The sequence below is a fragment of the Carcharhinus amblyrhynchos genome, unplaced genomic scaffold, assembly GCF_965287045.1.
Source record: "Carcharhinus amblyrhynchos unplaced genomic scaffold, sCarAmb.v2.hapA chromosome_283, whole genome shotgun sequence".
Lineage (NCBI taxonomy): Eukaryota > Metazoa > Chordata > Chondrichthyes > Carcharhiniformes > Carcharhinidae > Carcharhinus > Carcharhinus amblyrhynchos.
This window is the reverse complement of record NW_027650023.1, coordinates 4,901-16,687: the sequence shown is the minus strand read 5'-3', so window position 1 is coordinate 16,687 and position 11,787 is coordinate 4,901. Positions and strand designations below refer to the sequence as shown.

Sequence of the window (11,787 nt, the reverse complement as noted above, 5' to 3'; positions counted from 1 at the left end):
GGGAGTGTTTTTATCTAATGTGTAGTTTTCCTCATGTCACTCCTACTCCTTTTGTGAAACTATTTCACATCTATACCCTCCGAGTTCCCCAGGGGACATCTCCCCATCAATCCTCAGAGGCAGTGCCAGGGTTGAAGGGAACTCACTCATTCCTCCGTTCCGCACTCCCCGGCTAGGATTGCCTTGGCAGCTGAGGGAACGCTCGCCAGCGGTACTGGGGCATAACTAGCAAAAGGCCAGTGTGGGGGCTCCGTTTGTTGAATCATAGAACCCTACAGTTCAGAAAGAGGCCCTTCGGCCCATCGAGTCTGCACCGAACACAATCCCACCCAGGCCCTACCCCCATATCCCTACATACTATACCCACTAATCCCTCTAACCTACACATCCCTGGACACTAAGGGGCAATTTAGCACAGCCAATGCACCCTGATCTGCACATCTTTGGGACTGTGGGAGGAAACCGGAGCACCCAGAGGAAACCCACGCAGACACGGGGAGAATGTGCAGACTCCACACAGACAGTCACCCGAGGCCGGGAATCGAACCCGGGACCCTGGAGCTGTGAGACAACAGCACTAACCCACTGTGTCACCCCAAGGACGAGGAAAGGAAGGTTTCCTGTTGTGAAAGGGATGGCGTTACTCTGAGCGGGCAACCTCGTTCCTTCAGACAGAGACTAATGTTCTGGAACACCGCCCAGGGGGAGGGGGATCCCAGGGGAAGATCCCGAGGGAAGAGCGGGGATTTCTGACGGCTGAAAGACAAGGCCATGAAGGGATTCGGGGAGAAGGATGAGTTAAGATTAAGCTGAGGCTTGATTAGGCTGTTTTCTGAAGTACTGAGCTAATTCTGAGATCCCCCTGTTAGCTCACTGCCTAATAGCCATCATATTAAATATGTCACGGACAGCATCAACACTTCCCCATCACTAAATAATCCGGGATACCCACACTGAATCCCTGCCTCCTCCCAACGCTCGAACAAAAACCACAATATCCAAGCGATGGTTACAGGCTAAAACTAATATTCAGGTTTATTTACAGACTGAGTAATATACAGAAGTAGTGGAACACAGCAAGAAACTGAGTACAATACCAATTTAAAAACTGGAATCAATCCGTAAAGGGGATCGGGGGCGGGCGGGGGGCGGTGGGGGGGGAGGTGTTATCCTCGTTAGAACGGATTCCTAACACAACGACGGGAGGTTTTGTTTTGGACGGAAGAGTTTTGCGTTGGCGTTCAAAACGTCGTCCGTGGCAAATCTCCGGTGGCGCCGGCACAGCGCGAATCCCCGAGTTAGTACCGAAAGCGAGAGCGATCCGCGTCGAGGCCAGCACACCGCGCTCCGTCCTTCCCGTCGAACACCGGCCCGAGGAGGTGGGCAGCGCCTCGCCGCGTGTGACCCTCAGCACCAAGGTCTCGGTGGCTACCGCACCATCTCCGCTCCACACAATCCCATTGGCAGCTCAGCAGTCGGACAGGTTATTACATTTGACTATTTCGCACGGGGGGGACACTTGGTTTGTCTCCGGGGTGGGGGGGGGATTCAGAACGGGGGTTGGGGTTGGGGTTGGGGGGGGGGGTTACCCGTCAACCGTCAGGATCTTAACTTGGCCCCAATGGAAAGAGTTGTGAGTTAGCCCCTTCAACATCCCTTCGGAAGGGCCAGTCGTTCAGTTAGCTTGGCTCCTGCTGTGCGGTGGGAGAAGGACGTGGCGGGGAACGGGACGTGGGGGGGCTTGGGGGGGTTGGTGGTTTCAGAAGAGGGCACACGCCAAACGTCCACGCTCAACTTTAGCTACTCTGCACGGCGTCGGAGAGCAGAGCCGGGAAGTCCCCGTGAAGGTCACAGGGCAACAACTTGGCCGTCAGGGTGGTGGAGTTCTTACTGACCTGGGCGTCGCCCGCTCCCGCCTCCGCCTTCCCAGAGGGCAGCAGGTGTTGGGGGTTGGCCGCCAAGATGACGTCGGGGGGGGCGGACCTCAGGCTGTCCAGGCCGGGGTCCTCCTTGCTCCTGGATGGAAACAGAAGGTCGAGCGGTCAGTGGGGAGGGCAACAGGAAGGTCCATCACGACTAACATCCTCAGTTTGTTGGAACAAGTCCTCGGAGGCAGAAAACCAAAATCACCAAAATCTCTCCATCTACCAATCGGACAGCAGCACACTGAGAGCTTTCAGTCAGGGGCCGACCCTCGGAGCGCCAGAGGAACTGACACGCCTAGAGACATACAAAGCAAGGATTCTCCAAGATTGGTCCCTAATCCAGGGGCTCACATTCAAACAGGCCCCACCGACTGGCCCAATTCCAGTCATTACAGTTTGATCTGAGCCCCGCCCCAGCTCACAGAGTTTCGGGTTACACTGAGGGAGAATTTAGCACCTAACCAGGACTGTGGGAGGAAACCGGAGCAGCCGGAGGAAACCCATGCAGACACGGGGAGAACGTGCAGACTCTGCACAGACAGTGACCCAAGCTGGGAATTGAACCCGGATCCCTGGGCGCTGTGAGGCAGCAGTGCTAACCCACTGTGTGAACCCGGGTCCCTGGGCGCTGTGAGACAGCAGTGCTAACCCACTGTGTGAACCCGGGTCCCTGGGCGCTGTGAGACAGCAGTGCTAACCCACTGTGTGAACCCGGGTCCCTGGGCACTGTGAGACAGCAGTGCTAACCCACTGTGTGAACCCGGGTCCCTGGGCGCTGTGAGGCAGCAGCGCTAACCCACTGTGTGACCGGGTCCCTGGGCACTGTGAGACAGCAGCGCTAACCCACTGCGTGAACCCGGGTCCCTGGGCGCTGTGAGACAGCAGTGCTAACCCACTGTGTGAACCCGGGTCCCTGGGCGCTGTGAGACAGCAGTGCTAACCCACTGTGTGAACCCGGGTCCCTGGGCGCTGTGAGACAGCAGTGCTAACCCACTGTGTGAACCCAGGTCCCTGGGCGCTGTGAGACAGCAGTGCTAACCCACTGTGTGAACCCGGGTCCCTGGGCACTGTGAGACAGCAGTGCTAACCCACTGTGTGAACCCAGGTCCCTGGGCGCTGTGAGACAGCAGTGCTAACCCACTGTGTGAACCCGGGTCCCTGGGCGCTGTGAGACAGCAGCGCTAACCCACTGTGTGAACCCGGGTCCCTGGGCGCTGTGAGACAGCAGTGCTAACCCACTGTGTGAACCCGGGTCCCTGGGCACTGTGAGACAGCAGTGCTAACCCACTGTGTGAACCCGGGTCCCTGGGCGCTGTGAGGCAGCAGCGCTAACCCACTGTGTGACCGGGTCCCTGGGCACTGTGAGACAGCAGCGCTAACCCACTGCGTGAACCCGGGTCCCTGGGCGCTGTGAGACAGCAGTGCTAACCCACTGTGTGAACCCGGGTCCCTGGGCGCTGTGAGGGAGCAGCGCTAACCCACTGTGTGAACCCGGGTCCCTGGGCGCTGTGAGACAGCAGTGCTAACCCACTGTGTGAACCTGGGTCCCTGGGCACTGTGAGACAGCAGTGCTAACCCACTGTGTGAACCCAGGTCCCTGGGCGCTGTGAGACAGCAGTGCTAACCCACTGTGTGAACCCGGGTCCCTGGGCACTGTGAGACAGCAGTGCTAACCCACTGTGTGAACCCGGGTCCCTGGGCGCTGTGAGACAGCAGTGCTAACCCACTGTGTGAACCCGGGTCCCTGGCACTGTGAGACAGCAGCGCTAACCCACTGTGTGAACCCGGGTCCCTGGGTGCTGTGAGACAGCAGTGCTAACCCACTGTGTGAACCCGGGTCCCTGGGCGCTGTGAGACAGCAGTGCTAACCCACTGTGTGAACCCGGGTCCCTGGGCACTGTGAGACAGCAGCGCTAACCCACTGTGTGAACCCGGGTCCCTGGGCACTGTGAGGGAGCAGTGCTAACCCACTGTGTGAACCCGGGTCCCTGGGCGCTGTGAGACAGCAGTGCTAACCCACTGTGTGAACCCGGGTCCCTGGGCACTGTGAGGCAGCAGTGCTAACCCACTGTGTGAACCCGGGTCCCTGGCGCTGTGAGACAGCAGCGCTAACCCACTGTGTGAACCCGGGTCCCTGGGCGCTGTGCGGGAGCAGTGCTAACCCACTGTGTGAACCCGGGTCCCTGGGCACTGTGAGGCAGCAGTGCTAACCCACTGTGTGAACCCGGGTCCCTGGCACTGTGAGACAGCAGTGCTAACCCACTGTGTGAACCCGGGTCCCTGGGCACTGTGAGACAGCAGCGCTAACCCACTGTGTGAACCCGGGTCCCTGGGCGCTGTGAGGCAGCAGCGCTAACCCACTGTGTGACCGGGTCCCTGGGCACTGTGAGACAGCAGCGCTAACCCACTGCGTGAACCCGGGTCCCTGGGCGCTGTGAGACAGCAGTGCTAACCCACTGTGTGAACCTGGGTCCCTGGGCGCTGTGAGGGAGCAGCGCTAACCCACTGTGTGAACCCGGGTCCCTGGGCGCTGTGAGACAGCAGTGCTAACCCACTGTGTGAACCTGGGTCCCTGGGCGCTGTGAGACAGCAGTGCTAACCCACTGTGTGAACCCAGGTCCCTGGGCGCTGTGAGACAGCAGTGCTAACCCACTGTGTGAACCCGGGTCCCTGGGCACTGTGAGACAGCAGTGCTAACCCACTGTGTGAACCCGGGTCCCTGGGCGCTGTGAGACAGCAGTGCTAACCCACTGTGTGAACCCGGGTCCCTGGCACTGTGAGACAGCAGCGCTAACCCACTGTGTGAACCCGGGTCCCTGGGTGCTGTGAGACAGCAGTGCTAACCCACTGTGTGAACCCGGGTCCCTGGGCGCTGTGAGGCAGCAGCGCTAACCCACTGTGTGAACCCGGGTCCCTGGGCACTGTGAGACAGCAGCGCTAACCCACTGTGTGAACCCGGGTCCCTGGGCACTGTGAGGGAGCAGTGCTAACCCACTGTGTGAACCCGGGTCCCTGGGCGCTGTGAGACAGCAGTGCTAACCCACTGTGTGAACCCGGGTCCCTGGGCACTGTGAGGCAGCAGTGCTAACCCACTGTGTGAACCCGGGTCCCTGGCGCTGTGAGACAGCAGCGCTAACCCACTGTGTGAACCCGGGTCCCTGGGCGCTGTGCGGGAGCAGTGCTAACCCACTGTGTGAACCCGGGTCCCTGGGCACTGTGAGGCAGCAGTGCTAACCCACTGTGTGAACCCGGGTCCCTGGCACTGTGAGACAGCAGTGCTAACCCACTGTGTGAACCCGGGTCCCTGGGCACTGTGAGACAGCAGTGCTAACCCACTGTGTGAACCCGGGTCCCTGGCACTGTGAGACAGCAGTGCTAACCCACTGTGTGAACCCGGGTCCCTGGGCACTGTGAGACAGCAGTGCTAACCACTGTGTGAACCCGGGTCCCTGGGCGCTGTGAGACAGCAGTGCTAACCCACTGTGTGAACCCGGGTCCCTGGGCGCTGTGAGACAGCAGTGCTAACCCACTGTGTGAACCCGGGTCCCTGGGCGCTGTGAGGCAGCAGCGCTAACCCACTGTGTGAACCCGGGTCCCTGGGCACTGTGAGACAGCAGCGCTAACCCACTGTGTGAACCCGGGTCCCTGGGCACTGTGAGGCAGCAGTGCTAACACACTGTGTGAACCCGGGTCCCTGGGCGCTGTGAGGCAGCAGTGCTAACCCACTGTGTGAACCTGGGTCCCTGGGCGCTGTGAGACAGCAGTGCTAACCCACTGTGTGAACCCGGGTCCCTGGGCGCTGTGAGACAGCAGTGCTAACCCACTGTGTGAACCCGGGTCCCTGGGCGCTGTGAGACAGCAGTGCTAACCCACTGTGTGAACCCGGGTCCCTGGGCGCTGTGAGACAGCAGTGCTAACCCACTGTGTGAACCCGGGTCCCTGGGCGCTGTGAGACAGCAGCGCTAACCCACTGTGTGAACCCGGGTCCCTGGGCGCTGTGAGACAGCAGTGCTAACCCACTGTGTGAACCCTCAGTCAGTTAAGCTTCCCTTGTTCATTTGAATACCTGTGGTTTTGGGCTGCTGGTTTTTCCAGGGAGTTGCTCTGCACGGTCAGGCACTGGTCTCCGTACGGAACGCCGCCGCTCCGATTCTCCTGGAGGGAGGACATCCTCAGCAGGGACAGGCAGGGAGACCCCGGGCCCACCTCCGTCGCTCGGTCACCCTTGCGCTCGGTATCCTTGATCGACTTCCGGTATAACTCGGAGAAACTCCTGCGGGGGAGAGAAGGGACAGGAATCGATTATCCCCCCAGCTCGGGTGGCGGTATAACGCGTGCGCACAGCAGGATCCCACAAACAGCAGTGACCCAGATCCATCCTGGTTACAGCGACCGGTCCGGGAATGAGTATCAGAGCCCAGGGCAGTGGGGAGGACTCTCGCACACCCCCTGCGGATAGCGGGGTGAGGGGTGGTGGTGTAACTCCCATCCGAGGGTCAGTCCAACATTCCCTCCACTGAGGGAATCTCCGACTGGATTCGGATCAATTATCCAGGACTCAAACCTCATGTATTAGAATTTGGAGCTGACACACACACACACACACACTCCCACCCCCACACACACACCCACCCACACACACACACACACACACACTCCCACCCCCACACACACACCCACCCACACACACACCCACCCACACACACACCCACCCACACACACACCCACCCACACTCCCACCCCCACACACACACACACTCCCACCCACACACACACCCACCCACCCTCACACACGCACTCACGCACTCACACACACACTCCCCCACCCTCACACACACACTCCCCCACCCTCACACACACACTCCCCCACCCCCTCACACACACACGGTGCCTACATTCTGGGCTTGCCCTTGCTGTCGGGAGGAATCACGGTGATCTTGACTTGTGCTGCCTTCCTCAGCCGCCTGTTCCTCTCCTCGTACGACAGTAGGACCACGGGCGTGCCGCAGATACGGATCAGCCGGCTGCACAGCTTCAGGCCCTGTTTCTCGGCGTAGCTGTTCCTGTCCACCTGGGTGATGATCCCTTCGCCATTGGCCTGGAAACCCAGGTGCTGCACGTTGTTCCGCAGGAGGACCAGTTCCTCCGTCTCACAGCCGGTGGTCACAATCTATTCACAAACACAACGGGTGGATAAAGATAAGGCGATGCCACACAGCAGGCTGACCAGCTCAGGGCTCCCTGCCCGCGAGGCCAGAGGGCCCAGGCTTGACCAGGAGTAGGCCTCAGGACCCTTCCAGCCTTTACCCTCCCCTCCCCATCATTCAGGTCACATCTCCCTCTTCCTGCACCCTCTCTCGATTGATTCAGTATCCAGTGGTGTAGCCATCCCCATTCTAAATATCACAGAATCCCTACAGTGCAGAAGGCCATTCGGCCCATCGAGTCTGCACTGACCACAGTCCCACCCAGGCCCTATCCCCATAATCCCACATATTTACCCTGCTAATCCCCCCAACATTAGGGACAATTTATCATGGCCAATCCACCCTAACCTACACATCTTTGGACACTAATGGACAATTTATCATGGCCAATCCACCCTAACCTGCACATCTTTGGAGAACGCTTAGCTGAGGATCAGATGTCCAATGCCCGTGAGCGCTGAAGTGTTCACCAGCAGGAAGGGAACAGTCTTGACTGGTAAGCATTCTCCAAGGCGGCCTTCACAACAGCGCAGAGTCGCTGAGCAGAGACTGATAGCCAAGTTCCGTACGCACGAGGACGGCCTCAACCGGGACCTTGGGTTCATGTCGCACTATCTGTAACCCCCCATGACTTGCCTGGGTTTGTAAAATCTCACTGTCCTGTCTGGAGACAATACACATCTCTTTAACCTGTGCTTAACTCTCTCTCCACTCACACTGTCTGCACCTTTAAGACTTGATTACCTGTAAAGACTCACATTCCAACCATTATTCTGTAAATTGAGTTTGTGTCTTTATATACCCTGTTTGTGAACACAACTCCCACTCACCTGAGGAAGGAGCGAGTCTCCGAAAGCTCGTGCTGCCAAATAAACCTGTTGGACTTTAACCTTAAGACTTCTTCCTGTGTTTACCCCAGTCCAACACTGGAATCTCCACATCAGGAATGGCCATGTCTCACAAGTGAAGACTCAGATCCTCTCACTATAAAGGCCAACCTACCTTTACCCTCGTGCTGTACCTGCGCGCTTACTCTCAGCAACTGATACACGAGGAGACCAAGGTCTCGCTGAGTATCCGCCTCTCCCAATTGACACCCATTCCTGTAATAACCTGCCTTCCCATTATTGCTACCAAAGTGGATACGCTGACATCTAACCAGAGTATTCTGTATCTGCTGTTCATGTTGGTGAGATGTGCTGGGTTCACACACCAAGCTTTCTCTCTTAGACACGGAGGGATTGGCGGGGTAGGGGTCTCACCAGGAGAAGAATGTGAAATCTTAAGGAAGGTGGGAAGGTGGAGGGGGGGCCGCATTAAGAGAACAGTCAAGACAACACAGAAAGCAGGAGGTTCTCACCGGTGGGTCCAACAGTCTCAGTTTATTTGGTAGGTTTGGCCAGGAAGTTACGGAGATGCGTATTTCGGGACCGACAAGACTCGGGAGCCAGCCAACCACTGCCAATGTTATTACACACGCGTGTCACATGCTCAAACACCCCCCCCCACCCCTCCCCCAGCTCGACAGGCGGGCTAGCAGAGCGACATTCAATAAGCAAAGCACAGAGTCATTTGCACGGCGATTACATAGAACATAGAACATAGAACATTACAGCGCAGAACAGGCCCTTCGGCCCACGATGTTGCGCCGACCAGTTACAGAAACAATGGCCCACTAGCCTATACCAATCCCTTTTCGTCCATAAACCTATCCAGAGATCTCTTAAACGCCCCCAAACTAGACGCATTTACAACTGCAGCAGGCAGGGCATTCCAATCCCTCACCACCCGCTGGGTAAAGAACCTACCCCTGACATCCGTCCTGTAGCTACCCCCCCTTAATTTAAAGCCATGCCCCCTCGTGCTAGCTTTCTCCATCCGAGGAAAAAGGCTATCACTATCCACCCTATCTAAACCTCTAATCATCTTATATGTTTCAATAAGATCCCCTCTTAGCCGCCTTCTTTCCAACGAAAACAACCCTAAATCCCTCAGTCTCTCCTCATAGGACCTCCCCACCATACCAGGCAACATCCTAGTAAACCTCCTCTGCACCCTCTCCAACGCCTCCACATCCTTCTTGTAATGCGGGGACCAGAACTGCACACAGTACTCCAAGTGCGGCCGCACTAGAGTAGTGTACAGTTGCAACATTACACTGCGACTCCTAAATTCAATCCCCCTACCAATAAACGCCAAGACACCGTACGCCTTCTTAACAACCTTATCTACTTGATTCCTAACTTTCAGGGATCTATGTACACACACACCTAGATCCCTCTGTTCATCCACACTATTCAAAGTCCTCCCGTTAGCCCTATACTCGACACATCTGTTGCTCCTACCAAAGTGAATTACCTCACACTTCTCCGCATTAAATTCCATCCGCCACCTCTCGGCCCAGCTCTGCAACCTATCTAAGTCTCCCTGCAGACTATGACACCCTTCCTCACAATCTACCACACCTCCAACTTTGGTGTCATCAGCAAATTTACTAATCCACCCAACTATACCCTCATCCAGATCATTAATAAAAATTACAAACAACAGTGGCCCCAAAACAGATCCCTGAGGCACACCACTCGTAACTGTACTCCATGATGAATATTTACCATCCACCACCACCCTCTGTCTCCTATCTGATAGCCAATTCCTGATCCAACTTCCTAGATTACCCACAATCCCATACATCTGCATTTTCTGCAGAAGCCTACCATGGTGAACCTTATCGAACGCCTTACTAAAATCCATGTATACCACGTCAACTGCCTTGCCCCCATCCACCTCTTTGGTCACCTTCTCAAAAAACTCAATAAGGTTAGTAAGGCACGACCTACCCGCTACAAAACCATGCTGACTATTTCTAATCAATTCATTACACTCCAAATAACTATAAATCCTATCCCTAATAATTTTTTCTAAAACCTTGCCCACAACAGAAGTAAGACTCACCGGTCTATAATTCCCGGCAAAGTCTCTGTTCCCCTTCTTAAACAATGGGACAACATTAGTCTCGTTGTTACGGAACGCAGCGGATCACAATGGCGGAGAGTTAGCGGGAAGTGTCACCCTTTTTGTCAGCCTCTCCCACCCCTGGAGGAGGGTCCCAAACCACTGTTTCTGCACCCCCCGCCCCCCCACAACCCCCGCACACACACCAGCCACGGACAAGTGCCTGTTCAAGGGGAGGGCAACTCTGCCAAAGTGTCCAAAGTCCCACTGGTTAAAGGGGAGGGTGACTCTGCTACCCCACGTCCTGTTAAAGGGAGGTAGTTACAAGCAGCTTCCAACCACAAACAACGATGAGACAGAGTACAGGAATCAGATAGAGGATCTGGCGCAATGATAGTAATCTCTCCCTCAATGTCAACGACACGAAGGAGATTGTCATCGATCTCAGGAAGTGTAAAGGAGAACATGCCCCTGTCTACATCAACGGGGATGAAGTAGAAAGGGTCGCGAGCTTCAAGTTTTTAGGGTGTCCAGATCACCAACAACCTGTCCTGGTCCCCCCCACGCCGACACTATAGTTAAGAAAGCCCCACCAACACCTCTACTTTCTCAGAAGACTAAGGAAATTTGGCATGTCCGCTACGACTCTCACGAACTTTTACAGATGCCCCATAGAAAGCATTTTCTGGTTGTATCACAGCTTGGTCTGGGCTCCTGCTCTGCCCAAGACCACAAGGAACTATAAAACGTCATGAATGTAGCCCAATCCATCACACAAACCAGCCTCCCATCCATTGACTCTGTCTACACTTCCCGCTGCCTCGGGAAAAGCAGCCGGGATAATTAAGGACCCCACGCACCCCGGACATTCTCTCTTCCACCTTCTTCCATCGGGAAAAAGATACAAAAGTCTGAGGCCACGTACCGACCGACTCAAGAACAGCTTCTTCCCTGCTGCTGTCAGACTTTTGAATGGACCTACCTCGCATTAAGTTGATCTTTCTCTACACCCTCGCTGTGACTGTAACACTACATTCTGCACTCTCTCCTTTCCTTCTCTATGAATGGTATGCTTTGTCTGAACAGTGCGCAAGAAACAATACTTTTCACTGTATCCCAGTACATGTGACAATAATAAATCAAATATCGAAGGGAAGATACCTCGGTGAGATACTGCCCTGGGAGGGGTTGGAGGGTGGCGGGGTGGGGGGGGGGGGGGGGTGGCGGGTAGTGGAAACGGAATGTCATTGACTCCGCCTTCTAAAGGGGCGGGGTTTTAGCCAGATTCCCACCAAATAAAGAATCCTCGGGATATTTCCCACATCCCAATTTTATTGCTTCTTAAGACTAATTTGTTGAGTTGCCTTAGCGATACCTTCTGAAGAACAGCGTGGAACCTCCATCTGGGTGTGAACCGGGCCAGGGGCAGTGTCACACAGAAACTGGAAACAGGAGGGGGCCATTCGGCCCTTCAATCCTGCTCTCCCATTCATTCTGATCATGGCTGATCATCCAATTCAATATCCTGATCCCCACCCCCCTTCCCCCCCCAATATCCCTGGATCCCTTTCGCCCCAAGAGTGATATCTAATTCCTTCCTGAAATCATTTTGGCCTCAACTACTTTCTGTGGGAGTGAATTTCACCTCTCTCTGGGTGAAGAAATTTCCCCTCACCTCAGTTCTAAAAGGTTTACCCCGAATC

At 55.8% G+C, this 11,787-nt stretch overlaps 1 protein-coding gene across 1 annotated transcript; it reads right to left on the bottom strand.

The window, feature by feature from the left end:
• Positions 1–1,585: 1,585 nt before the first annotated feature.
• On the bottom strand, positions 1,586–11,547 carry LOC145339000 (signal-induced proliferation-associated protein 1-like). The gene is made up of 5 exons (XM_080183423.1): positions 11,460–11,547; positions 8,493–8,590; positions 6,821–7,095; positions 5,992–6,198; positions 1,586–2,016 (listed from the first exon to the last, which is right to left on the bottom strand). Exons 1-5 carry the CDS (start codon positions 11,545–11,547, stop codon positions 1,797–1,799), a joined length of 888 nt encoding a protein of 295 aa, XP_080039549.1. The 3' UTR covers positions 1,586–1,796.
• Positions 11,548–11,787: the final 240 nt, after the last annotated feature.

What these genes read in the sequence shown, in the direction of transcription:
- LOC145339000 (XM_080183423.1), bottom strand. Translation starts at nt 11,547, where the DNA reads ATGGCCCCCTCCTGTTTCCAGTTTCTGTGTGACACTGCCCCTGGCCCG. An exon ending in TGAGACTGTTGGACCCACCG is followed by an intron (nt 7,096 to 8,492) that starts GTGAGAACCTCC and finishes GTTTGTGAATAG; the next exon opens with ATTGTGACCACCGGCTGTGA. An exon ending in AGCAAGGGCAAGCCCAGAAT is followed by an intron (nt 6,199 to 6,820) that starts GTAGGCACCGTG and finishes TCTCCCCCGCAG; the next exon opens with GAGTTTCTCCGAGTTATACC.